The sequence below is a fragment of the Podarcis bocagei genome, assembly GCF_964188305.1.
Source record: "Podarcis bocagei genome assembly, chromosome: 12".
In the NCBI taxonomy this organism is placed as follows: domain Eukaryota; kingdom Metazoa; phylum Chordata; class Lepidosauria; order Squamata; family Lacertidae; genus Podarcis; species Podarcis bocagei.
Window position 1 is genome coordinate 61,456,561 of NC_138137.1, and position 27,259 is coordinate 61,483,819.

At 46.5% G+C, this 27,259-nt stretch overlaps 2 protein-coding genes and 2 long non-coding RNA genes across 6 annotated transcripts in view; 2 read left to right on the forward strand and 2 right to left on the reverse strand.

The window, feature by feature from the left end:
• On the forward strand, positions 1-25,416 carry LOC308569521 (uncharacterized protein). Of its 3 annotated transcripts, none has more exons than XM_081163521.1 (6): positions 1-126; positions 3,027-3,517; positions 19,946-20,027; positions 20,299-20,378; positions 22,348-22,474; positions 22,566-25,416. In XM_081163521.1, exons 2-6 carry the CDS (start codon positions 3,104-3,106, stop codon positions 24,779-24,781), a joined length of 2,919 nt encoding a protein of 972 aa, XP_081019647.1. In that variant the 5' UTR covers positions 1-126; positions 3,027-3,103; the 3' UTR covers positions 24,782-25,416. The 3 variants fall into 3 exon arrangements, with proteins under 3 accessions (XP_081019647.1, XP_081019646.1, XP_081019645.1); XM_081163520.1 differs by lacking the exons at positions 1-126; positions 3,027-3,517 and adding exons at positions 10,685-10,846; positions 19,237-19,745; XM_081163519.1 differs by lacking the exons at positions 1-126; positions 3,027-3,517 and adding exons at positions 11,877-11,897; positions 19,237-19,745.
• Positions 3,753-9,504, forward strand: LOC308569600 (uncharacterized protein). The gene is made up of 4 exons (XM_081163720.1): positions 3,753-3,799; positions 4,774-4,900; positions 4,992-8,742; positions 8,995-9,504. The coding sequence occupies exons 2-3, from the start codon at positions 4,867-4,869 to the stop codon at positions 6,617-6,619; spliced, it is 1,662 nt and encodes a 553-aa protein (XP_081019846.1). The 5' UTR covers positions 3,753-3,799; positions 4,774-4,866; the 3' UTR covers positions 6,620-8,742; positions 8,995-9,504.
• On the reverse strand, positions 15,104-26,057 carry LOC308569779. The gene is made up of 2 exons (XR_014000845.1): positions 25,428-26,057; positions 15,104-16,202 (listed from the first exon to the last, which is right to left on the reverse strand). It is a non-coding gene; the product is annotated as an uncharacterized lncRNA (long non-coding RNA).
• Positions 26,058-26,118: 61 nt separating this feature from the next.
• Positions 26,119-27,259, reverse strand: part of LOC308569807 — a 109,503-nt gene continuing 108,362 nt past the window's right edge. Inside the window, exon 2 of the long non-coding RNA XR_014000873.1 lies at positions 26,119-27,069. This is a non-coding gene — a long non-coding RNA (uncharacterized lncRNA). The remainder of the gene's footprint in view (positions 27,070-27,259) is intronic.

Sequence of the window (27,259 nt, forward strand, 5' to 3'; positions counted from 1 at the left end):
TTTTCCCTCCAAAAGGGCTGGGAGCCAATCAGAAAGAGAGAGACTCCTGCCCTCTGCTGGAGCCTCGGAGGCACTGCAGCCCCACACTCTGCTCTGGCTCTGAGGGAAAATACCTCATGGGAACATGTGGGTTTAAGCAAAAGGAGAAAACTAGGAATAATAAAGAATACAAAAAATTGTCTTGTCATTATCACAGAAATAGCACAATATGTTTATGGGATTATCTACAACATATGGTTCGTTATAAAAAAATTCCTTCCAGTAGCACCTTAAAGACCAACTAAGTTAGTTCTTGGTATGAGCTTTCGTGTGCATGCACACTTCTTCAGATACACTGAAACAGAAGTTGCCAGATCCTTCTATATAGTGAGAAGGTGGGGAGGGGTGTTACTCAGAAGGGTGGTGGGAATGGGTGATTGGCAGGTAGCTGAGATGAGCCTGTTGATGACTCTTGACGACTGCAATAGGTCTTACAGGAAAAGGCAAGGGGTGAGAAGGTGAGAAATGGTTTAGTCATGTATAGTGAGATAAGAATCCAATGTCTTTGTTCAGCCCAGGTTTTTCCATTGTTTTAAGTTTGGTAATGAGTTGTAATTCAGCAGCTTCTCTTTCTAGTCTGTTTCTGAAATTCCTTTGTAGTAAAACAGCTACTTTGAGATCTTGTATAGAATGTCCTGGGAGATTGAAGTGTTCTCCTACTGGTTTCTCTGTTTTGTGATTCTTGATGTCAGATTTATGTCCGTTTATTCTTTGGCGTAAGATTTGGCCTGTTTGTCCAATATAGAGAGCTGAAGGACACTGTTGGCATTTGATGGCATACACAATGTTAGGCGATGAGCAATTAAATAGTCCCGAGATGGTATGTGTGATGTTGTTGGGGCCAGTAATGGTGTTGTCCGGGTGTATGTGGCAGCAAAGTTGGCATCTGGGTTTATTGCAGGCTCTGGTGCCAGGGTCCGTGTTAAGTCTGGTTGTAGTATTATTGTGGGTTAGGAGTTGTTTAAGATTGGGTGGCTGTCTGTAGGCAATGAAAGGTCTTCCTCCCAGAGCTTGAGAAAGAGAACTGTCATTGTCCAGGAGAGGTTGTAGATCTCTGATGATGCGTTGAACTGTTTTAACTTGGGAGCTGTATGTGATGACTAGTGGTGTTCTGTTATTTTCTTTTTTGGGTCTGTCTTGCAGCAAGTTCTCTCTGGGTATCAGTCTGGCTCTGTTGATCTGTTGTCTAACTTCATCTCCTGGGTATTTTAGTTCTGAAAAGGTTTGCTGTAGATCTCTTAGGTGAGAGTCTCTGTCTGTAGAATTGGAACAGATGCGGCTGTAACGTAGTGCCTGGCTATATACAATGGACTGTTTGGTATGTTTGGGATAGTAGCTAGAGGCATGTAGATATGTTTGCCGGTCAGTTGGTTTACGGTATAAGGTGGTGTCTATGTGCCCATTCTGTATTTTTATAGTAGTGTCCAAAAAATGTATTTCTTGCATAGATTGATTGTGGGGTGAAAATCATTAAATTTCTGGTGAAAGGTGTCCAGGGTCTGTTGACCATGTGTCCAGATGATAAAAATATCGTCAATGTATCGCAGGTACAAGAGAGGTTTGAGTGGGTAGGAGTTTAGGAAACGTTGTTCTAAATCTGCCATGAAGATGTTGGCATACTGTGGGGCCATGCGGGTGCCCATTGCTGTGCCGCTGATCTGAAGGAACAGGTCATCACCGAATTTGAAGTTGTTGTGGGTAAGGACAAACTGGCAGAGTTTGGTGGCAAGGTCCGCTGTGGTTTTATCTGAAATGGTGTTCCTTATAGCTTGTAAACCATCGTTGTGTGGGATGTTGGTATACAGAGATTCCACATCCATAGTAGCTAGTATAGTATTGTTGGGAAGATTATTTAAAGATTGCATTTTCCTCAGAAAATCTGTGGTGTCACGTACATAGCTGGGAGCCATGGATTGGATTCTTATCTCATTATACATGACTAAGCCATTTTTCACCTTCTCACCCCTTGCCTTTTCCTGTAAGACCTATTGCAGTCATTAAGAGTCGTCAACAGGCTCATCTCAGCTATCTGCCAATCTCCCATTCCCACTACCCTTCTGAGTAATACCCCTCCCCACCTTCTCACTATATAGAAGGGTCTGGCAACTTCTGTTTCAGTGTATCTGAAGAAGTGTGCATGCACACGAAATCTCATACCAAGAACTAACTTAGTTGGTCTTTAAGGTGCTACTGGAAGGAATTTTTTTATTTTGACTATGGCAGACCAACACGGCTACCTATCTGTATATGGTTCCTTATTAGTGTTCTGTGTCTGAGGAATATGTTTAAACAAAACCAGAAAAAGGGGGAGCAGCTGAAGAGGGGGGCTTACAGACACAGCAGGAATGTGAGCCCTTCTATACTTGCTGTTTAGCACTGTTCTTTGGCCCTCAGACCTAAGAAAAAGGGACTCCTCCCCAGTAGTGTGTCTTGAGAACATTGGAGAATCCAAATGCTAGAAACTGAGGCAGAAGCAGGAAAGAATTGGGCCCTGAATTGGGGGAGGGAGGGAGAGCAACCCTAGAGGACCCCAAAGTTGGCAGGTTGGCTGGCTTCTGTCTCTTCTCAGGAGACAATGGAAGAGAGTTCTTTGGGGAGGAAGTCAAAGGGCAGGAAGGGTGCAGAACCTGCTATGGCTGAACAGACTATAGACGAGTGTCTAATTTACACTCGTACAAATGACTCACTTGTCAATCACAGTTCTGACTTCTTTCACTGATTGAAAATACTGAAAGACAGGAGCAAATAGGCTGATTCATCCAACAGAAATTTCCAAGGTTTCCTGCAGATTTTGTATAGTAACTTTTCTTCTAGGAGGACTAGATGCTGACTTCTCCTTCTCCTTTTTTGAAGGCAGTTCAGAGTCTGGGCTGTAGTCCAGCCCAGCCCTGGTTCTTGACAAGACTAATCCATGCTTGCTCAGAGAACTTTGTCATTCCTGTGGCCATGTATCAGTTTCATAACAGAACAATGTATTTGCTTTGTAGGATTTGCAGACACCTCTGCTTAGGACAGACGAACAAGGGCTTCCTTCTAATATCTTGGAGGCTTCCTGAGAGCCCAGATGGATGAGGAAGACTCAGCTGGCCCAGAAGCAGGAAGAGGCCATGTCATCAAAACTGGGAGCAGTGAGGGATTCTGGGAAAGCTCCATGCAGAAGATCCTGGGTGAGGAGGACACTCTTTGTTTAGATGTGCAGAGCCAGCAGTTCAGGCAGTTCTGCTACCAGGAGGCCAAAGGACCTCGAGAGGTTTGCAGCCGACTCTACCACCTTGACCGTCAGTGGCTGAAGCCAGAAAGGCACACGAAAGCTGAGATGCTGGACCTGGTGATCTTGGAGCAGTTCCTGGCTGTCCTTCCGCCAGACATGGAGAGCTGGGTGCGGGAATGTGGAGCGGAGACCAGTTCCCAGGCGGTGGCCCTGGCCGAAGGATTCCTCCTGAGTCAGGCAGAGGAGAGGAAGCAGGCAGAGCAGCAGGTGAGAGAGACTTTCCTCTGAATACTCCCAAGGGGCTCCAAACAGGAGAGAGAGTATCCCAAAATTCTCTCTTAATCCACCAATCTTATTTGGAAAGCCTCCAAGGAATGATATCGGGTCCCCCTAAAGCTTTTGCCTCTCCCAGTCCTTTTCTAATGTTTCTCTCCATTCTCTGCTTCCAATCCTTTTTGCCCTTTCAGGGAAAGATTATCTTTGCAGAAATGGGCCTGGATTCCTCTGAGGCAGAGAAGACTCCATTGGAGACCAAAGAGAGACCACTGGGTAAGGAGGAAGGAGGGTTTTTTCCCATTTGGTCACACATTCAGTAGATTTTGCCACTAATCTGTGGGGAGGACACTAGGGGCCAAGAGCCCAAAGTGGGGACATGTATTTTTACCTAGCTAAGATACAAATGTCAAAATGCACTCAGTAGGTGTGACTTTTTTACAGGCCCACCTGTAGTTAGAGATGCACTGCTTCACCTCTAAGAGGAGCATGTGAAAATGGCCTGCCACTTACCTTTGTCTCTCACAGGTGACAGAATGATGCTGGCAAGTGATGCTTATCCATCTTTGCATGAAGGAAGAGATGCAGCAGCCATGGAACCAGATCAGGTAGGGAGAATAAAGGATTGTGGCGAAAGAGTCCCTAATGAATCTCTCTCCTCCTTCTCTTGGCTGTAAAGGCCATTGCAGGAGCCTTATGTTCTGAGTATGGTGAACAATCACCTCACGTTGACTAGCCTCCTGAATGTTGCTAATATTATTTATCAGTAGTTGCAGTTTTATTTACAGATTTAACATTTAATGCTAAAATAGGCTTCTAAATAGTTGACAAATCATAAAACAGTGGCCAGAATTCACCTTTCCCCTCATTCCCCTCCCCGTGACCCGCAGTACCCCCTGAAGTTGACTTTAATGCATTGTGAAGGTTCCCCCCACCTCCAGAACAGTAGATGGGGAGAGCCAAGAGAGGATCCTTCCATCTGGGAAACTGGAATCCATGACCAGAGAGAATTATTTGAAGATCACCATGTGGCACTCCATTCATTCCCCCAAAGCTTAATACCAGTCATTAAAATACACAAAATTACACAGTTTTGTTAAAACATTAAAATATGCATCCATAATAAAAATGTACAGCAAAACAATTACATTAAAACAAAACAGCAGTGAACAGGCAGAAAACAACAGAGCAATGTGTAGTAGATAATCTGTATGTTGTCTAAGAAGGGGACCTTTCCCTTTTTATTTTAGGGTCTGGTGTGCTTTGAAGATGTAGCTGTTCATTTCACAGATGAGGAATGGGAGTTGCTGGATCCTGACCAAAGAGCTCTGTATAAGGAAGTAATGGAGGAGAATCGTGGGATCATGGAGTCTCTTGGTAAGGCTGCATTTTGGATTACAATATCTCTTTTGGAATTCTTTTTGAAATTCAGTCTCTGAGGCCGTGATCCGTTTCTTTTTTGTTGCAGAGGGTGATGAATCAGAAAGGAAGAATGAGGGAGACCAAATCTACACAATGGAGAAGCGGTATCAATATTTGGAGTGTATAGAAAGCTTCAGAAGAATTCATACAGGGGAGAAACCATATCAGTGCTTGGAATGTGGAAAGAGTTTCATTCGGAAATCATATCTCCGTTCCCATAGAAGAATTCACAGCGTGGAGAAACCCTATAAGTGCTTGGAATGTGGAAAGAGCTTCGCCTGGAAGGTCAATCGAACAGCCCATGAAAGAATTCATACAGGGGAGAAACCATATCAGTGCTTGGAATGTGGAAAGAGCTTCATCCAGAAGATAAGTTTAACAGGCCATCAAAGAATTCATACTGGGGAGAAACCATATCAGTGCTTGGAATGTGGAAAGAGATTCATCCAGAAGAAAAGACTCACACGCCATCAAAGAATTCATACAGGGGAGAAACCATATCAGTGCTTGGAATGTGGAAAGAGCTTCAGTTGGTACTACAATCTCAGTTCTCATCAAAGAACTCACAGCAAGGACAAACCGTATCAGTGCATGGAATGTGGAAAGAGCTTCAGTCGGAAGGATAATCTCACTCTTCATCAAAGAATTCATGCTGGAGAGAAACCATATCAGTGTTTGGAATGTGGAAAGAGGTTCAGTCATAGGTTCCATCTCACATCCCATCAAACAACTCATACAGCGACAAAGGCATTTCAGTGTTTTGAATGTGGAAGGAGCTTCACCCGGAAGGAAAGTCTGACTTCCCATCAAAGAACTCATACAGGGGAGAAACCGTATCAGTGCTTGGAATGTGGAAGGAGCTTCAGTTGGAAGATTAATCTGACTTTACATCAAAGAACTCATACAGGGGAGAAACCATATCAGTGCTTGGAATGTGGAAAGAGCTTCATTCGGAAGGAAATTCTCACTTCCCATCAAAGAACTCATACAGGGGAGAAACCGTATCAGTGCTTGGAATGTGGAAAAAGCTTCAGTCGGAAGAGAAGTCTCACTTCACATGAAAGAAGTCACAGCGAGGAGAAAGCATATCAGTGCATGGAATGTGGGAAGAGCTTTAGCCGGAAGGATTGTCTGACTTCACATCAAAGAACTCATACAGGGGAGAAGCCCTTTGAGTGCTTGGAATGTGGGAAGAGCTTCACTCATAGAGCAGGTCTCATGCACCATCAGAGAATCCATACAGGGGAGAAGCCCTTTGAGTGCTTGGAATGTGGAAAGAGATTCAGTCAGAGAACTGGTCTCATGTCCCATCAAAGAATCCATACAGGTGAGAAGCCATTTCAGTGTTTGGAATGTGGAAAGAGCTTCAGTCACAGTGCTAGCTTTAAGAACCATCAAAGAATCCATACAGGTGAGAAGCCATTTCAGTGCTTGGAATGTGGAAAGAACTTCAGTCGGTACTCCCATCTCAGTTCCCATCAAAGAACTCACAGCAAGGACAAACCATATCAGTGCATGGAATGTGGAAAGAGCTTCGCTTGGAAGGAAAGTCTCACTCCCCATCAAAGAATTCATACAGGGGAGAAACCGTATGAGTGCTTTGAATGTAAAAAAAGGTTCAGTCAGAGCGCCCAGCTGTCCGTCCATCAAAGAATTCACACAGGGGACAAATGATACCAGTGCTCAGAATGTGCAAAGAGCTTCATTCGAAGCGCCCATCTCACTTCCCAGCAAATAATTCATACAGCGGACCAGTCTTCCAGAACTGGAAGACTGGGGAAATATCATCAAAGGAACAATGGCAAGAGAAGCTGATGAACTATGCAGAGTTGGCAAAGCTAACAGATAAACTGTCGGGGAAAAGACAATAGTGACTTTGAAAAAGAATGGGAACCTTTTACATCATATCTGCAGAAACAACAACAGAAAAGAGTCATTGGCAGGATTTAAATAAGCATTTGCAATTTTATTTACAAAAAATAGGAAACTTAATATGACACTATAGAAGTAAATATAAACAGCAGAATGGAATATAAGATGTAATAAACCAGTGGTGGAAGTTGAGGGAAGTCCGCAGGGAAGGGGAAAATTGAAATCTGAATGTAATGTAATGATTATAGACATTGTTAAAAAATAAAAATCTAAAAAAAATGATTAAAAAAAAAAAGAAATCATACAGCGGAGAAACCATATAAGAGCTTCAGTTGGAAGAGAAGTCTCACTTCACATGAAAGAGCTCACAGGGAGGAGACACCATATAAGTGCTTGGAATGTGGGAAGAGCTTTGCCCGGAAGACAAGTCTCACAGCCCATGGAAGAATTCCCACAGGGGACAAAGCATAACGGTGCTCAGAATGTGGACGGAGCTTTGGTCAGAGAGCCCAACTCACTTCCCATCAAATAATTCATAAAGGGGGAAACCATTCAGTTATTGCAATGTGGAAAGAGCTTCAGTGAGTGTGACAATCCCGCTTCCCATCAAAGGATGCCTATCAGGAGAGGCATAGAAACAGAGAATTGTAGAGTTGGAAGGGACTACCAGGGCCATGGCAATGCTGGAATGTCTGCTGAAGCATGCCTGACAGATAGTCGTTTAACCTCTGGTGATGAACCTGCAAGGAAGGAGAGGTCACCATCAGAATTTCCTTCCTAATGTGTAGCCATTTGGATCCTACCCTCTGGAGCAGCAGAAAACAAGCTTGCTCCATCTTCCATGTGACCCTTGATCATCTTGGTCACATGTTGTAGCTTGCCAATATCCTTCTTAAATTGTGGTGCCCAAAACTGGACACAGAACTCTGGTGGAGTCTATCCAAGTTAGAATACAGCATGACTATTTCTTCCCTCAATCCAGACACTACACTTCGGTTGTTGCAGCCTAGAATAGGATCAGCTATTTTGGCCGCCGCTGCTGCTGCTGCATTGCACTGCTGAAGAGGAGAAGGGAGAGTGGAAGAATGAAAAGTCTTTGAGTGGTACATGGGTGTTCTATCCAAGGGAAACTGACCACCGCACCAGCCGGAGAACTTCCTTAGTGCTCAGGTCCCCAGCTGTCAGGAAGGGAAGGCAGGATCAGCACCAGGGAGAGGATCGGAGGAGTGTGCTTCAAGGCCACAGCTAGAAAGCCAGCAGCAGAGGGAGAACATGCATGTTGTCTTGTGTGAAAACAACTCAAGTAAAAGCCTCACTATTTTGGAATCTTAACTCTCATGGGTAGTAAGGGGGTTACCAATTCTCCTACTCGGGCTCAAGCAACTAAGTTTATGGAGGATTTTTTCCAAGAGCTTTTGACACTTTGGGAAGGACTCTAGCAAATGCCTTTATACTTATCTACTGTCATGTATTTTGACCAAACTGCGGGAGGCAGTGGAGGACAGAAGTGCCTGGCGTGCTCTGGTCCATGGGGTCACGAAGAGTCGGACACGACAAAACAACTAAACAACAACAACAACACTGTCATGTATTAAATACTGGAAACTCATTGTTGCTCCTAATTTTCTGACGTGGGTGACCTTAGAATATGCACATACAGCCCCTTTGGTGGGCTGGAGAATACTAGGATCAAAATATTTGAAATCCCAGGTGACTCTAGAAACAACAAAGTCAGTTAGAAAGATATGGAACATATTGCCTAATAAAAATAAAGTTGATCTATACTCGCATGCCAAACTCGCCCTGTGGGGAAACCCCATAGTAAAAATTGCTAGAAAGATGGTACTATGGAAAAATTGAGTGGAAACAGGTGTATTGACTCTGGACCAAGTGATAGATGAGGAATGTTATAGTGTGGTGTAGTGGTTAAGAGCGGTAGTCACGTAATCTGGGAAACCGGGTTCGTGTCTCCACTCCTCCACATGCAGCTGCTGGGTGACCTTGGGCCAGTCACACTTCTGTGAAGTCTCTCAGCCCCACTCACCTCACAGAGTGTTTGTTGTGGGGGAGGAAGGGAAAGGAGAATGTTAGCCGCTTTGAGACTCCTGAAGGGGAGTGAAAGGCGGGATATCAAATCCAAACTCTTCTTCTTCTTCTTCTTCTTATGCTGCTCAAAGACAAAAATATAATCTACCAGTTGGGGCCCAGAGGCAATATCTTCAGTTACAACATCTCCTAACTGGTCTCTTTGGGCCAGGAGCTTTCTCAGTTTCTGAGACATGTGAGATGCTGGAGCAATTGAGCAATTCACTTGAAACTAGAAAGCCAGGAATTACTTTTTATACCTACCTGCTAACAATAAAGGGACGCGGGAGGCGCTGTGGGTTAAACCACAGAGCCTAGGACTTGCCTATCAGAAGGCGGTTCGAATCCCCGCGATGGGCTGAGCTCCTGTTCCTCAGTCCCTGCTCCTGCCCACCTAGCAGTTCAAAAGCATGTCAAAGTGGAAGTAGATAAATAGGTACTGCTCCGGGGGGAAGGTAAACGTTGTTTCCGTGTGCTGCTCTGGTTCGCCAGAAGCGGCTTAGTCCTGCTGGCCACATGACCTGGAAGCTGTATGCCAGCTCCCTCGGCCAATAAAGTGAGATGAGCACCGCAACCCCAGAATTGGCCACGACTGGACCTAACGGTCAACAATAAATAAGTTTGATATGCAGTCCTTAAGGAATGATTGGAATAAAGAATGAGAAATGTCAATATTATCTGGATGGTGGGAACGTATTTTAGAATCTATTGGACTCCACATAGAGGTCTGTATAAACAAGATTTGCTAAGGTTGCATTATGCTGGAGATGTGGTAATGTCTCCCTGAAATATTGGTTTATAGTCTCTTGGGCTTGCCATTCAGAAGGCTGGTGTTTCAAATCCACTTGACAGCGGTGAGCTCCTATTGCTCTGTCCCAGCTTCTGCCAACCTAGCTGTTTGAAAGCATACTGGTGCATGTAGATAAAGCGGTACCACTGCGGTGGGAAGGTAAAGGGCGTTTCCGTGTGCTCTGGCTTCCGTCATGGTGTTCCGTTGCTCCAGAAGCGGTTCAGTTATTCTGGCCACGTGACCAGGAAAAGCTGACTGCAGACAAAAGCCAGCTCCCTCAGCCTGAAGCGAGATGAGCGCCGCACCCCATAGTTGTCTTTGACAGGACCTAACTGTCCAGGGGTCCTTTACCTTTTTGTATACCTAACATTACTAGGTTTTGGGAGAAAATGCTGGTTTGTATAATTATGGCCGATCAGAAGAAACTAAAATTTTCAGCAGAGAATATTTTTGTGAACTAAATACCTACTATATGCAAGTTAACGGGACAACGAAAATGGTAGCTAATCCTCTGAGGCATCTGTAGACCAGTAGATTACTGTACAGTGGCAGAGGTGTCTTCCTGGGCGTCCAGGATCAGGCCCCCAGGAGACTGGAAGGAAGGAAGGGGGTGGGACAGGGACGCTGCCTTAAAGGGGTGGGACCCCACCTACATCCACCCCCCTTCAGCCCCCCCCACCCTTCAACTCGCCACGCCCGCAGCCTTGCGGGGAAGGGCGACCCGTGAACGTGGCTCAGCTGCACGTGGGATCTGGTTCCTTCTTGTCTGGTTTTGGCTACAGCCAAGCAGGAGGCAAGGATGGGGATGAAAGGAGAGGCAGCCGGGGGGGGGGCACGCTTCCCCTGCCAGCTTATCCTGCTCTTTCAGGCCAAGGGAGAGACCAGCTCAGATCCCCCAAAACACAGCATCTCGGGGGGTGTGGAATGCGCGGGGCTCCTCCTGCGCTCCGGCTCTGGAGGAAGAAAACGCGGGGGGGGGGGTTTGAGCCTGGGATGTTTGGCTCGCCAAGGGTTAAAAGGAACTGAGCCGAATTCCTAGAGAGGAGATGAAGAATGGCGCGGGGGGGGCAGGTCACTTCCTGCAAGCGGGGCGTGGCTGTTTGGTGTGTCTCCTTTGCAAGCTTCGCTGCCTGGGGGGCTCCTGCTGCAATCGGGTGAGTCTCCCCTCTCTCTCCTCCCTTTGGGCTGCAGGGGGGCCGTGTTGAGATCATGCGTGCCCCCCAGGGTCCTGCGCCCCCTCCTTGCTCTCTGCAAAGCCGGGGGGGGCGGGTGGTTTTCCAGGAGGGCTGCAAGCCTGGTTCTTCCTTCATAGCAAAGGCTGCTCACCGCTTTGTGGGGAAGCCATGGCTTTCATCCCCCCAGACTTGAGTTTGCTGCACTAGCCGAGGAGTCTCCTGGGGGTCCAGAGCCCAGTCTCGTCCTCTTGAGTTTCAGTCCGTCAGGCTGGAGGATGCGGACTAAGTGCTGGGATCAGTCTGAGCCCCTCTTGGAGGATGAGAAAGAGCAGGGAGGGGGGGCTGGCTGGGCCAGCGAGGGGTCAGGGCCTCCCTGCAGGAGTGGGGGCTCCCTTCCTGCTGGGAGGAGGCGGGGTAAATCCGGAATGTGTCCTTTTATTGAAAATGCATCTCTGGGTTATTTGTGGGGCTGCGGAATTCGTTCATTCCCCCCCCCCAATATAGTCCTGCCCCCCACAAGGTCTGAGGGACGGTGGACCGGCCCCCTGCTGAATAAGGCTGTTGACCCCTGTTTAGGCTTTATCTCCCCCCCCCATGTGTAGCGGATTCACCCTGCCAACTGCTCCCCATTAAATATAGCAGACCCACCTCATTACACCCCCCCGGCCTCTTCTCCCCCCCCCCATGCTCCTTCTCCCCACATCGTCTGGTTCCACAGCCGCCACTTCTCCTCCGCCACCAAGAAAAGATGGATGAGGCGGTCTTGCCAGAATCCCTCCGCCATCTGTGAGACAGAAAGGTGAATGAGAAGTCAGAGGTGGAGCTGTGCATGGCGAGCGAGAGATGGGCCACAGAAAAAGCCTCACGTGCCCAGGGCATTTGGACATTGGCAGCCATTTCATATTTAATTATGTGAAAATTGATGCACCCTGCTTTGGGCTCTTGGATCCCACCAATGACCATCAACTAATAAAGGAGTGGATTCACCCCGCTAACTGCCCCCCATTAAATATACCAGACCCACCTCATGGTATGCAAATTATACTGTAGCCTTATGAGGCTTTGCCCTCGGGTGGGAAAAATATTGCGCCTGGGAAAGGGAAGTGGGAGTTAACAGACACTCAAGGAATAGTTTTGGAGAAAAGGCTTTTTATTTCTACCATCCATGAACTGGTAGAAGGAGCAAGTGTGGTAAGTCACAAAAAGCATGCACGAGTTCACAATCATGTGCACAAGCATATATACCCCTTCCAGTTCCCTCCTCCTTTCTCCTCCTCCTTCCAGAGTCCTGCCCCATGTTGAGGTTCCTGAGCATGTACAGAAAGCTGTCTTGGGACTATTGTGGACTCTTGGCACCCTTCCCAGGAAAGGGGGGAATGAGAGTAATTCAGCATGTCCAAAGATGTTGCAACTCTTCCTGGAGAAGAGTGACTAGTGGGGTGCCACAGGGTTCTGTCTTGGGCCCGGTCTTATTCAACATCTTTATCAACGACTTGGATGATGGACTCAAGGGCATCCTGATCAAATTTGCAGATGACACCAAACTGGGAGGGGTGGCTAACACCCCAGAGGACAGGATCACACTTCAAAACGACCTTGACAGATTAGAGAACTGGGACAAAACAAACAAGATGAATTTTAACAGGGAGAAATGTAAAGTATTGCACTTGGGCAAAAAAAATGAGAGGCACAAATACGAGATGGGTGACACCTGGCTTGAGAGCAGTACATGTGAAAAGGATCTAGGAGTCTTGGCTGACCACAAACTTGACATGAGTCAACAGTGTGACGCGGCAGCTAAAAAAGCCAATGCAATTCTGGGCTGCATCAATAGGAGTATAGCATCTAGATCAAGGGAAGTAATAGTGCCACTGTATTCTGCTCTGGTCAGACCTCACCTGGAGTACTGTGTCCAGTTCTGGGCACCACAGTTCAAGAAGGACACTGACAAACTGGAACGTGTCCAGAGGAGGGCAACCAAAATGGTCAAAGGCCTGGAAATGATGCCTTATGAGGAACGGCTAAGGGAGCTGGGCATGTTTAGCCTGGAGAAGAGGAGGTTAAGGGGTGATATGATAGCCATGTTCAAATATATAAAAGGATGTCACATAGAGGAGGGAGAAAGGTTGTTTTCTGCTGCTCCAGAGAAGCGGACACGGAGCAATGGATCCAAACTACAAGAAAGAAGATTCCACCTAAACATTAGGAAGAACTTCCTGACAGTAAGAGCTGTTCAACAGTGGAATTTGCTGCCAAGGAGTGTGGTGGAGTCTCCTACTTTGGAGGTCTTTAAGCAGAGGCTTGACAGCCATATGTCAGGAGTGCTCTGATGGTGTTTCCTGCTTGGCAGGGGGTTGGACTCGATGGCCCTTGTGGTCTGTTCCAATTCTATGATTCTAACTAGAGTGAGATAAAAGTCATTCTCAGGCCTGCTCTGACAGAGTCTATTCATTAGCTTTTTGAAGCATTCTTGTACTGATAAAAAGTACAAAAGTACAAAAAAGTTTGCCCTTCCCACAGCATCTTGTGAGAAAATCAGAGAAGAGCAGAGAAAAGCTGTTTTGGATTTTTAGAAGACAAAAGGAATTTTGGACAGTTTGAGGCCTGGTGGGGGGGGGGGCTTTGGGCATAGGTGGAGTCACCTGTCCTCATCTTCATTCCCAACTCTCAATCTTTGGACAGCCTTCTTCAAGGCTCGTCCCAAGGTTGGTCACTGATGCTGTCCCAAATTTGGGAGCTGGGAGCTGCCTCCTGCAATTGTTGCTAGGTCAGCCGAGCGTCTCCTTTGACGGGGTGCAGTGGGTATCTGGTCAGAAACCCCATGGTAGGAATTAGGTAGGCTGGGAAGCACACTCCATACCATCCCTGTGGGTGGATATGAGAAGCTTGCCTTCCATAAGCCTGCCTGACACACGTCTGTGAGCAGAGACACTACCTTTCCCTTCTGAAGGCCACACCAAGCCAGAAAGACTTCCTGGCGTGGACTCAGATGTAATGGTTTGGGCTGGGAAGGTACAATTGCAGATTGTCACTGGCTCTCTTTGATTTATTGACACAAAGCCAGCCAGTAATTCGGTGAACCTAGCCTTATCTGTGCCATTTGTGCACAGGGTTATTACCAAGTCGGTGCTGTGGTGCAAGGGGGGCTTCAGTTAAGTTCTGGAGGCTCTGGCTGGAACTCTGCCAGGTGGAAGCGGGCTGGGGCATAATTTCCCTGATTGAACGTCCCACACAAATACCCTCCTCTGCAGGGGTGTTGTAAAGCTATCCAGGGGCCCTGCAACCTTCTATAAAGTTCAGTTATGCAAAAGGAAAGGAAAGAAAATGAGAAAATGTCCTCTTTCAATCCATGCTGGATTCTGGAGCCGTGCCAAGCGTCAGCGTGATGCAGGAAGGCTGGGTGGTCATCTCACGGGCGTTGGGCATCTTGGGTCCCTTCCAACAATGCTGGAGCGATGTCTGGGGTGAGTCGAAGGGGCCGGTGTAGATCAGGTGTCACAGATGCCGGCGTCCTTAACAGCTGTAGATAACAGGACAGTCTCTGGCCGGTTCACCTGTCAAGAGAAGAGAAAAACAGACACGGCAGCGACTGCGCATTGATAGATAACATTTTGCACATAGGTATAGTTCTAGGGTATGTGGCAGGAAGACTTCACACGTGGAACAGTGCAGGAGGTTAACATGGCAACCCTATTTTGACAGTCCTTTTTTTCTTGGGTTAAGTTTTTTGCCAGCTGAGATTTTTAAAAGTCTTTTTCTCTGCTCTATTTTTTTCAGAGCTTTAAGCTATGTTGCAAATTTCAGTTCATTTGCCAGTGTCTGTAGAAAGAACAATGCGCTCCTTGCTTCTGGAAAAGTTTCAAATTCCTCAAAGTATCAGTTCCTATGTTATGCTGCGGCTCCTTTTTCAGAGTAAAATTGCACCTTAAAAAGAAAAATGCTTTTGACAAAGTTCACAGAAAGCGTTCACTTGCTTTTTTAAGAAAGTCACTTTTCCAGGTTAGTGCTTGGGGCAAGGGGGTGGGTAACCCTTGGCGTTCGGATTTATGTCGCTTGACTGTAAATCCTAATTGGCTCCAGGCAGTAACAGGTCAGAGTAGCTGGCTGAATGCAGCAGTGTCCTTCTGAGATAGCTGCCAAGAGATAAACTGCTCCAAGCGCCTGGCACAAGGGGGGGGGGGAGGTGATGTCCTGTTACTTGCATGAATGAATGAATGTTAGAAACAGTTAGTTCACTTTCTTTGCTGCAACAGTCTTTGAGCAAGAACAGAGATGAGAAGAAATCATTTTTGAGAAATCTTATTGTTCCCAGCCTGTGGGGGTGGGGTGTGTCGGGCGTGGGGCCTGTGGGCATTCCATTTTCCAGTGACCCTCTTGCCTGCAGATGGCGCACTGGCTTCTTCCCTAGGCGTCTTCTGCCCCTCCCGTGGACACCCTCCGGGGATTACATTTTTGGCTGCTGGCTGCTTGCCGGCTTTAAGTGCCATCCTCCTCTCTGGCTGTTTCAAGACAAACCCCTCATTATTTTGGCCAGGTCCTCTTCGAAAGAAGGATTCTGATTTAGGGAGCTTGGAGGTCCGTGGTCCTGGGCGTCGGATGACTCCAGGAGGTCGTACACTCGGTGGGGTGGGGCCATCAAAGTGGAGTTTTAGCTGCCTCAATTGCAACATCAGTATTGTCCGCTGCCCTGAGGGCATGTATCTTGCAGATTTTCTCAATGGTCAATATTGTAATCCTAGGGATTTTAACCCCTCGGGTTTTAATTGTCTCTTTTTTTTAACAGTTCTGTCCCATGCGGCTCTCAAAGCCTTCCCTTCTGTTTCTTTCTGTCAATTCACATCCTTGCATTGTGCTGCTTCTAGAACTCAAGAAGCCACATCCAGCTCACTCTTTTGGATTGCTTCCTGGCTCTATCTCACGCGGCTCTTTAAAAATCTTCTCCTCTTTTCTTTCTGCCAATTCACATACTGAAATACTCTTTGGGACTGTCTGCTTGTCCATTTCACCTGATTCCTCCTGAATTTCACCATTCTCAGCTTCCTCTTCTCTTTCTTCCTCAGTCTCTTTTCTTGGGAGTTGGGGACCCTTAGCCTGTGCAAGGGGGGGGGAGGACCTGTGTTCTTCTGGGCAGGGGGGAAGGACCAGTGCCCTCGCTCATCTGCTCCCAGATTTGGCAACCCTTGTGCAGCAACGGGTGCAGTTGGTGCGTAGGTTGGAGGGGGCCAAATTACTCCTTCCTCCTTTGTCTTCTGTGTCCGGCAAGACTCCTGGTTTGTTTTTCTTCTAACTTGTACTTGCTGCCATACTGGGCACAGTTTTGGCTTTCACAGTTCTACTTTTCCTAAGCCGTGGGGGACGGTCAGGAACTTCACATAAGTGTTTGGAGTCTATTTTTCTTCAGGGTTTTGTTTTGTTTTTTTTTTAAAAAAAACCCCAATCGTCTCCCTTTTGTGGCGTCTGTCCAATTTTTTTCCAGGAAAAAACATTGCAGGGGGGGGGTCATGGGAGTTGTTTTACTGCTTTTTCTCCATGACCCTGGAACACTTGGGATACTGGGACACTCCCTCCTCCTAACGTCATTTCTCTCACTCAGTCACAGGCCAGACGTTGCTTCCAACGTCTCACACACTCAAAACATTCACTGGAGTGTCCCCACACGCACATTCAGAAAAACCCATGTACCTCCCCAAATCCCCCTTTTTTTACCAAAACCAACCAACCAATCGGCAGCGCTTAGACTTCGACCGGGGCCCAAGAGCACCCTTTACTGCTTTTTCTGGGCGACAGCAAAACCAGTGGCACTTTTTCTGCCCTACTGGTCGGGCTGATCAGGCCCTGTTGGTTTGCTCCCACCTATACCCTTTGGAGCCAACCTTGTTCCTCGAGGTCCCTTCCTTCGGCCGTTGCTTTTTCTCCGGTCCTTGCCGTGTGTCCACTCAGGAACGGGTGGCAATTCCTCCCACTGGAACTGCTGACACGAACCGAGCTGTTCACCGCAGGGACGCCTTGAACCCACATCCCTTATCCTCAGGGAATCTGTTTTTCCCGGCCAACGCACCAAGAAATGTAGCCTTATGAGGCTTTGCCCTCGGGTGGGAAAAATATTGCGCCTGGGAAAGGGAAGTGGGAGTCAACAGACACTCAAGGAATAGTTTCGGAGAAAAGGCTTTTTATTTCTACCATCCATGAACTGGTAGAAGGAGCAAGTGTGATAAGTCACAAAAAGCATGCACAAGTTCACAATCATGTGCACAAACATATATACCCCTTTCCAGTTCCCTCCTCCTTTCTCCTCCTCCTTCCAGAGTCCTGCCCCATGTTGAGGTTCCTGAGCATGTACAGAAAGCTCTCTTGGGACTATTGTGGCCTCTTGGCACCCTTCCCAGGAAAGGGGGAATGAGAGGAGTTCAGCATGTCCAAAGATGTTGCAACTAGAGTGAGATAAATGTCAGTCTCAGGCCTGCTCTGACAGAGTCTATTCATTAGCTTTTTGAAGCATTCTTGTACTGATAAAAAGTAACGGTTTGCCCTTGCCACAGCATCTTGTGAGAAAAGCAGAGAAGAGCAGAGAAAAGCTGTTTTGGATTTTTAGAAGACAAAAGGAATCTTGGACAGTTTGAGGCCTGGTGGGGGGGGGACTTTGGGCCTAGGTGGGGTCACTTGTCCTCATCTTCCTTCAACACGAATTTCTGCAATTTCCCACAGGCTCCCTTGTGAGGATCTTGTGAGAGGGAAAACTTAGTGATTTAGAGACTTAGGCAGGAGCTGAACGGACAAGAACAGTCTTATTTACAAAAGAAGAGGTCCATGAAACAAATTTGGGGTCAGGAGGTGCATTCTTCCAAATAAAAGTTAGCTTCTTACTTAAACTAAATAGAAAGATCTCACTGTAGTACATGCACAGCTTTTCTTAAACTTCAGTTGCTAAAAGCTCTTTTGTTGCACTTCAGTTAAATGTTCAGGTTTCTACCGGAGGAGGTAAAAGAATTAACTCGGTTTCTGTTCATTTACTTCGTTATGACCAGGGTTACACTTAAATACTTTTAATACAGCGCAGCTTCCTTCTCTGCCTCATACTTTGGTTCCTGAGCGAGGGGCATTTTTCGTCCGCCCTCCTCTCTCTTAGCCACCCTGAGGGATTTCCCACAGACCCAGGGGATCCTCTCAGCCCTTGTTCTTGGTTTGGGGGGGTCTCCTTTTCCTAGCAGATCTCTCCCCTCCTGACTGGAAGGAGACCCTGGTGAAGTCCGTCTTCCCACAGCTCCTCCCTCTCCTGCCTCCTCAGACTCAGACCTCCAGATTACTGTATTTTTCGCTCTATAAGACGCACCAGACCACAAGACACACCTAGTTTTTGGAGGAGGAAAACCAGAAAAAAATTATTCTGAATCTCAGAAGCCAGAACAGCAAGAGGGATCGCTGTGCATTGAAAGCAGCAATCCCTCTTGCTGTTCTGGCTTCTGGGATAGCTGTGCAGCCTGCATTAGCTCCATAAGACGCACACACATTTCCCCTTACTTTTTAGGAGGGGAAAAGTGAGTCTTATAGAGCCAAAAATATGGTAAATCCTGCCTCCATACTCTCCCCAGACCCTCCACTGGGTCGTCTTCCTGTCTAAGCTGTGAAACTCCTTCTGGCTAGAGAGATTCTTCCCTCAGAGCCTCTCCGAATAATAATAATAATAATAATAATAATAATAATAATAATAATAATACCCCTCTCCCCTCTCTGACCAGGCCCTGCCCAACTCTTTCCCTCAGAAAGGGCTCCTTGGATTTTCCATCCAAAAGGGCTGGGAGCCAATCAGAGAGAGAGAGGCTCCCGCCCTCTGCTGGAACCTCGGAGGCACTGCAGCCCCCCACTCTGCTCTGGCTCTGAGGGAAAATACCTCCTGGGTTGAAGCAAAAGGAGACAGATAAACGGACCGAGGCTTCTCTTGTCATTTGTATTTCACAATCAGTTTACAGGAATATCTGCAACATATGGTTCATTATTAGAGGTCAGCGCCTGAGATTGAGGCAAATGCTCAAAACTGCAGATTCCAAACACACACACACACACACACACAGTTTCTGGAAGGTCTGTGTGTAACATGAGGTTTTTCCCCATGCTTGAGGCTTTATGTTGTTGTTGTTGTTATTATTATTATTATTTGGTATTTTTACTACTATTACCACTGTTCCATAGTAGATTGCAACCATTTTAAAATGGTTTAGATGCTGGCTTCTCCTTTTCCTTTTTTGAAAAAGAAAGTTCAGAGTCTGGGCTGTGTTGCAGTCCAGCCCTGGTTCCTAATAAGATTCTGGGAACTTTTTTCTTTTCCTGGCTGTGTATCAATTTCATAACAAAACAATGTATTTGCTTTGTAGGATTTGCAAAGGCCTCTCCTTAGGACAGACAGAACTTGGTAGTAGGACCACGAGCTTTCTTCCAATCTCTTGGGGGATTCCACAGAGCCCAGATGGATGAATCAGAGTCCGCTGGCCCTGAAGCAGGAAGAGGCCATGCCATCCAAACTGGGAGCAGCGGTGGAATCTGGGAAAACTGTCTGCTGAAGATCCAGGGTGAGGAGAACACCTTCAGCTCAGTAGTGCAAAGACAAAATTTCAGGCAGTTCAGCTACCAGGAGGCCAAAGGACCTCGAGAGGTTTGCAGCCGACTCTACCACCTTGACCATCAGTGGCTGAAGCCAGAAAGGCACACGAAAGCTGAGATGCTGGATCTTGTGATCTTGGAGCAGTTCCTGGCTGTCCTTCCGCCAGAGATGGAGAGCTGGGTGAGGGAATGTGGAGCGGAGACCAGTTCCCAGGCGGTGGCCCTGGCTGAAGGATTCCTCCTGAGTCAGGCAGAGGAGAGGAAGCAGGCAGAGAGAAAGCAGGTGAGAGAGACTTGTCTCTAGATATTCCCAAGGGGCTCCGAAAAGGAGGGAGAGTATCCCAAAATTCTCTCTTAATCCCCCAACCTTTTTTGGAAAGCCTCCAAGGAATGAGATCAGGTACCCCTAAAGCTTTTGCCTCTCCCAGTCCTTTTCTAATGTTTCTCTCCATTCTCTGCTTCCAATCCCTTCTGCCCTTTCAGGGAAAGATTATCTTTGCAGAAACGGGCCTGGATTCCTCTGAGGCAGAGAAGACTCCATTGGAGACCAAAGAGAGACCACTGGGTAAGGAGGAAGGAGGGTTTTTTCCCATTTGGTCACACATTCTGTAGATTTTGCCACTAATATGTGGGTCCCCCCCAACATTTTGGGGAGGACACTAGGGGCCAAGAGCCCAAAGTGGGGACATGTTTTTTTACCTAGCTAAGATACAAATGTCAAAATGCACTCAGTAGGTGTGACTTTTTTACAGGCCCACCTGTAGTTAGAGATGCACTGGTTCACGTCTAAGAGGAGCATGTGAAAATGGCCTGCCACTTACCTTTGTCTCTCACAGGTGACAGAATGATGCTGGCAAGAGATGCTTATCCATCTTTGCATGAAGGCAGAGATGTAGCAGCCATGGAACCAGATCAGGTAGGGAGAATGAAGGATTGTGGCGAAAGAGTCCCTAATGAATCTCTCTCCTCCTTCTCTTGGCTGTAAAGGCCATTGCAGGAGCCTTATGTTCTGAGAATGGTGAACAATCACCTCACGTTGACTAGCCTCCTGAATGTTGCTAATACAATTGTACCTCTGGTTACGTACTTAATTCGTTCTGGAGGTCCGTTCTTAACCTGAAACTGTTCTTAACCTGAAGCACCACTTTAGCTAATGGGGCCTCCTGCTGCCGCTGCACTGCTGGAGCACGATTTCTGTTCTTATCCTGAAGCAAAGTTCTTAACCTGAAGCACTATTTCTGGGTTAGCGGAGTCATTAACCTGAAGCATATGTATTACGAGATACCACTATTATTTATCAGTAGTTGCAGTTTTATTTACAGAGTTAACATTTAATGCTAAAATAGGCTTCTAAATAGTTGACAAATCATAAAAACAGTGGCCAGAATTCACCTTTCCCCTCATTCCCCTCCCCGTGACCCGCAGTACCCCCTGAAGTTGACTTTAATGCATTGTGAAGGTTCCCCCCACCTCCAGAACAGTAGATGGGGAAAGCAAAGAGAGGATCCTTCCATCTGGGAAACTGGAATCGATGAGCAGAGAGAATTACCATATTTTTCACTCTATAACACACACCTGACCATAACACACATGTAGTTTTTAGAGGAGGAAAACAAGAAAAAAAAGTTCTGAAAGAAATAGTGGATGTATCATTTTTGTACTTCTTGCTGTGGCCACAGACATGTGATTTGACGGTGAGTTTGGGGTAGCCCAAAGCAAAAATCCTGAGAATCCATGTGGATCTGTGCTTTGTAACCACGTTTTTGCACCATTGCAGCCCCAGGCAACAGCGGGTGCGTGATTTTTTTGGTGCAGGCTGTAGCCATGGACATGCTATGTGATCTGATGGTGAATTTGGGGTGACCAAATGCAAAGATCCTGAGGATCCATGTGGATCCATGCTTGTAACCACGTTTTTGCACCATTGCAGCCCCAGGTGAATTTGGAGTGACCCAATGCAAAGATCCTGAGGATCCATGTGGATCCGTGCTTTGTAACCACGTTTTAAGTGGGGAGGGAAGGAAAAACAGAAGGGACAAAGAGCACGAGAGGGGTGTGCGGAGAAGCAGCTGGCTAACAATGCAGGAGAGGGGCTTAACGGGAGGGAGGAAAGGAAGGCAAAAGTTCCCCCCTCCCAAGCCAGCCTTCCCCCCCTCTCTCCAACCTGCATGTTTTCCGGCTGCCTGCGAGTCCCTAGAATGCTGGACGCAGCACTGGAGCACGGAGAGGAGGAGGTGGTGGCTGTCGGCTGCGCTCCTAGCCGACGGAACCTGAGCCGGGTGGGCTGGAGCCTGCGCGCAGTGTGACTAGGAAGGAATTAGAAGGAAGGACGCGATCCTTTCCTTTCCCCTCTGCTTGCCAGGAGGGCAGGGGATTTCCCTGCTCTTTGTTGCGTTTGAGCAAACACAGCAACCGAAAACAGAAGCGGGTGGGCAGTAAGACCCTGAGGCAGAATGCAGGAAAGCAGCAGCTTCGCTTCTGCAGCCTTCCCTCCTCCGCGCGATCTGATTTTTGCCTGATTTTTGCCCCTGCACTCGGGCCAGTCGGCTCCAGGGACCACACATTCGCTCAATAACACGCACAGACATTTCCCCTTACTTTGTAGGAGAAAAAATGTGCGCATTATAGAGAGAAAAATACGGTATTTGAAGATCACCATGTGGCACTCCATTCATTCCCCCAAAAGCTTAATACCGGTCATTAAAATACACACAAAAATACCCAGTTTTGTTAAAACATTAAAATATGCATCCATAATTAAAAATGTACAGCAAAACAATTACATTAAAACAAAACAGCAATGAACAGGCAGAAAACAACAGAGCAATGTGTAGTAGATAATCTGTATGTTGTCTAAGAAGGGGACCTTTCCCTTTTTATTTTAGGGTCTGGTGTGCTTTGAAGATGTAGCTGTTCATTTCACAGATGAGGAATGGGCGTTGCTGGATCCTGACCAAAGAGCTCTGTATAAGGAAGTAATGGAGGAGAATCGTGGGATCATGGATTCTCTTGGTAAGGCTGCTTTTTGGATTACAATATCTCTTTTGGAATTCTTTTTGAAATTCAGTCTCTGAGGCTGTGATCCGTTTCTTTTTTGTTGCAGATGGTGATGAATCAGAAAGGAAGAATGAGGGAGACCAAATCTACACAACGGAGAAGCGGTATCAATATTTGGAGCGTATAGAAAGCTTCAGAAGAATTCATACAGGGGAGAAACCCTATCAGTGCTTGGAATGTGGAAAGAGCTTCAGTCGGAAGGATCATCTCACTCTTCATGAAAGAATTCATACAGGGGAGAAACCATATCAGTGCTTGGAATGTGGAAAGAGCTTCATTCAGAAATCCTATCTCCGTTCCCATCAAAGAATTCACAGCGTGGAGAAACCCTATAAGTGCTTGGAATGTGGAAAGAGCTTCGCTTGGAAGGTCAATCTAACAGCCCATGAAAGAATTCATACAGGGGAGAAACCATATCAGTGCTTGGAATGTGGAAAGAGCTTCAGTTGGTACTACAATCTCAGTTCTCATCAAAGAACTCACGGCAAGGACAAATCGTATCAGTGCATGGAATGTGGAAAGAGCTTCAGTCGGAAGGATAATCTCAATCTTCATCAAAGAATTCATACAGGGGAGAAACCATATCAGTGCTTGGAATGTGGAAAGAGCTTCATTCGGAAATCCTATCTCCGTTCCCATAAAAGAACTCACAGCGTGGAGAAACCCTATAAGTGCTTGGAATGTGGAAAGAGCTTCGCCTGTAAGGTCAGTCTAACAGCCCATGAAAGAATTCATACAGGGGAGAAACCATATCAGTGTTTGGAATGTGGAAAGAGCTTCATCCGGAAGATAAGTCTCACAGGCCATCAAAGAACTCACAGCAAGGAGAATCCATATAAGTGCATGAAATGTGGAAAGAGCTTCAGTCAGAAGCATCATTTCACTCTTCATCAAAGAATTCATACTGGAGAGAAACCATATCAATGTTTGGAATGTGGAAAGAGGTTCACCCGGGAGGACAGTCTGACTTCCCATCAAAGAATTCATACAGGGGAGAAATTATATCAGTGCTTGGAATGTGGAAAGAGGTTCAGTCAGAGTGCCCATCTCTCAACCCATCAAAGAATTCATACAGGGGAGAAACCATATCAGTGTTTGGAATGTGGAAAGAGCTTCATCCAGAAAAGAAGTCTCACAGGCCATAAAGTAATTCATACAGGGGAGAGACCATATCAGTGTTTGGAATGTGGAAAGAGCTTCATCCAGAAAAGAAGTCTCACATCCCATCAAACAACTCATACAGCGGAAAAGGCATTTCAGTGCTTGGAATGTGGAAAGAGCTTCATTCGGAAGGAAAGTCTTATTTCCCATCAAAGAATTCATACAGGGGAAAAACCGTATAAGTGCTTGCAATGTGGAAAAAGCTTCAGTCAGAAGAGCAGTCTCACTTCACATGAAAGAAGTCACAGTGAGAAGAAAGCATATCAGTGCATGGAATGTGGGAAGAGCTTTAGCCGGAAGGATTGTCTGGCTTCACATCAAAGAACTCATACAGGGGAGAAGCCCTTTGAGTGCTTGGAATGTGGGAAGAGCTTCATTCAAAGAGCAGGTCTCGTGTACCATCAAAGAATCCATACAGGGGAGAAGCTGTTTGAGTGCTTGGAATGTGGGAAGATCTTCACTCATAAAGCAGATCTCATGCGGCATCAAAGAATCCATACAGGGGAGAAGCCCTTTGAGTGCTTGGAATGTGGGAAGAGATTCAGTCAGAGAATTGGTCTCGTGTCCCATCAAAGAACCCATACAGGGGAGAAGCCCTTTGAGTGCTTGGAATGTGGGAAGAGCTTCCCTCATAAAGCATCTCTCATGCGGCATCAAAGAATCCATACAGGGGAGAAGCCCTTTGAGTGCTTGGAATGTGGGAAGAGATTCAGGCAGAGAATTGGTCTCGTGTCCCATCAAAGAATCCATACAGGGGAGAAGCCATTTCAGTGTTTGGAATGTGGAAAGAGCTTCACACAGAAGTTAAATCTCAGTTTCCATCAAAGAATTCATACAGGTGAGAAGCCATTTCAGTGCTTGGAATGTGGAAAGAGCTTCAGTCGGTACTCCCATCTCAGTTCACATCAAAGAACTCACAGCAAGGACAAACCATATCAGTGCATGGAATGTGGAAAGAGCTTCGCTTGGAAGGTCAATCTAACAGCCCATGAAAGACTTCATACAGGGGAGAAACCATATCAGTGCTTGGAATGTAAAAAAAGGTTCAGTCAGAGCGCCCAGCTCTCCGTCCATCAAAGAATTCACACAGGGGACAAATGATACCAGTGCTCAGAATGTGGAAAGAGCTTCATTTGAAGCGCCCATCTCATTTCCCAGCAAATAATTCATACAGCGGACCAGTCTTCCAGAACTGGAAGACTGGGGAAATATCATCAAAGGAACTGAAGGAGGTGAGGACAGGTGACCCTGAAGCCTTATGAGGCTTTGCCCTCGGGTGGGAAAAAATATTGCGCCTGGGAAAGGGAAAATGGGAGTCAACAGACACTCAAGGAATAGTTTCGGAGAAAAAGCTTTATTTCTACCATCCATGAACTGGTAGAAGGAGCAAGTGTGATAGTTCACAAAACAAGTATGAGTTCACAGCCATTTGCACAGAGTATATATTTCCCTTCCAGTTCTCTCCCCTTTCTCCTCATCCTCTTTTCTTGGGAGTTGGGGATCCTTAGCCTGTGCAGGGGGGGGGGAAGGACCTGTGTCCATCTGGGCAGGGGGAAAGGACTAGTGCCCTCACCCTTGCCTGCTCCCAGATTTGGCAACCCTTGTGCAGCAACAGGTGCAATTGGTGCGTAGGTTGGAGGGGGCCAAATTACTCCTTCCTCCTTTTCTCCTGGGACTGACAAGACTGGTGGGGTTTTTTAACTTGTACTTGCTGCCATACTGAGTAGAGTTTGGCTTGGGTAGTCACAGTTCTACTTTTCCTAAGCCATGGGGGACGGTCAGGAACTTCACATAAGTGTTTGGAGTCTATTTTTCATCAGGTATTAAATCCTCAATCATCTACTTTCGTGGCGTCTTTCCAATTTGTTCAGGAAACATCGCAGGGGGGGCGTGGGAGTTGTTTTACTGCTTTTTCTCCATGACCCTGGAACACTTGGACACTGGGATACTTGGACACTGGGACACTCAGAATGTGGAAAGAGCTTCATTCGAAGCGCCCATCACACTTCCCAGCAAATAATTCATACAGCGGACCAGTCTTCCAGAACTGGAAGACTGGGGAATTATTATCAAAGGAACTGAAGGAGGTGAGGACAGGTGACCCCACCTAGGCCCAAAGTCAACCCCCCCCCTCAATAATCACCCCAGGCGTCAAAACTGTCCAAAATTTCTTTTGTCTTCTAAAAAAAAATCCAAAACAGCTTTTCTCTGTTCTTCTCTGCTTTTCTCACAAGATGCATAGGAAAAATGTTATTCTTTTATCGGTACGAGAAGGCTTCAAAAAGCTAATGAATAGGCTCTGTCATTGCCAAAAATACTCAAGCCTGAGAACTGACTTTTATCTCATTCAGTTGCAACATCTTTGGACATGCTGAACCGCTCTATTCCTTGAGTGTCTGTTGACTCCCATTTTCCCTTTCCCGGGCGCAATATTTTCCCCCACCCGAGGGCAAAGCCTCATAAGGCTACAGAACAAAGGTAAGAGAAGCTGATGAACTATGCAGAGTTGGCAAAGCTAACAGATAAACTGTCGGGAAAAAGACAATAGGGACTTTGAAAAAGAATGGGAACCTTTTACATCATATCTGCAGAAACAACAAAAAGAGTCATTGGCAGGATTTAAATAAACATTTGCAATTTTCTTTACAAAAAATAGGACACTTAATATGACAATATAGAAGTAAATATAAACAGCAGAATGTAATATAAGATGTAATAACCAGTGATGGAAGTTTAGAGAAGTCCGCAGGGAAGGGGAAAATTGAAATCTGTATGTAATGCAATGATTATAGACATTGTTAAAAAATAAAAATCTTAAAAAAGATTAAAAAAAAAAAAGAATTCATACAGCGGAGAAGCCATATAAGAGCTTCAGTTAGAAGAGAAGTCTCACTTCACATGAAAGAACTCACAGGGAGGAGACACCATATAAGTTCTTGGAATGTGGGAAGAGCTTTGCCCGGAAGACAAGTCTCACAGCCCATGGAAGAATTCCCACAGGGGACAAAGCATAACGGTGCTCAGAATGTGGACAGAGAGCCCAACTCACTTCCCATCAAATAATTCATAAAGGGGGAAACCATTCAGTTATTGCAATGCGGAAAGAGCTTCAATGAGTGTGACAATCCCGCTTCCCATCAAAGGATGCCTATCAGGAGAGGCATAGAAACAGAGAATTGTAGAGTTGGAAGGGACTACCAGGGCCATGGCAATGCTGGAATGTCTGCTGAAGCATGCCTGACAGATAGTCGTTTAACCTCTGGTGATGAACCTGCAAGGAAGGAGAGGTCACCATCAGAATTTTCTTCCTGATGTGTAGCCATTTGGATCCTACCCTCTGGAGCAGCAGAAAACAAGCTTGCTCCATCTTCCATGTGACCCTTGATCATCTTGGTCACATGTTGTAGCTTGCCAATATCCTTCTTAAATTGTGGTGCCCAAAACTGGACACAGAACTCTGGTGGAGTCTATCCAAGTTAGAATACAGCATGACTATTTCTTCCCTCAATCCAGACACTGCGCTTCGGTTGTTGCAGCCTAGAATAGGATCAGCTATTTTGGCCGCTGCTGCTGCTGCTG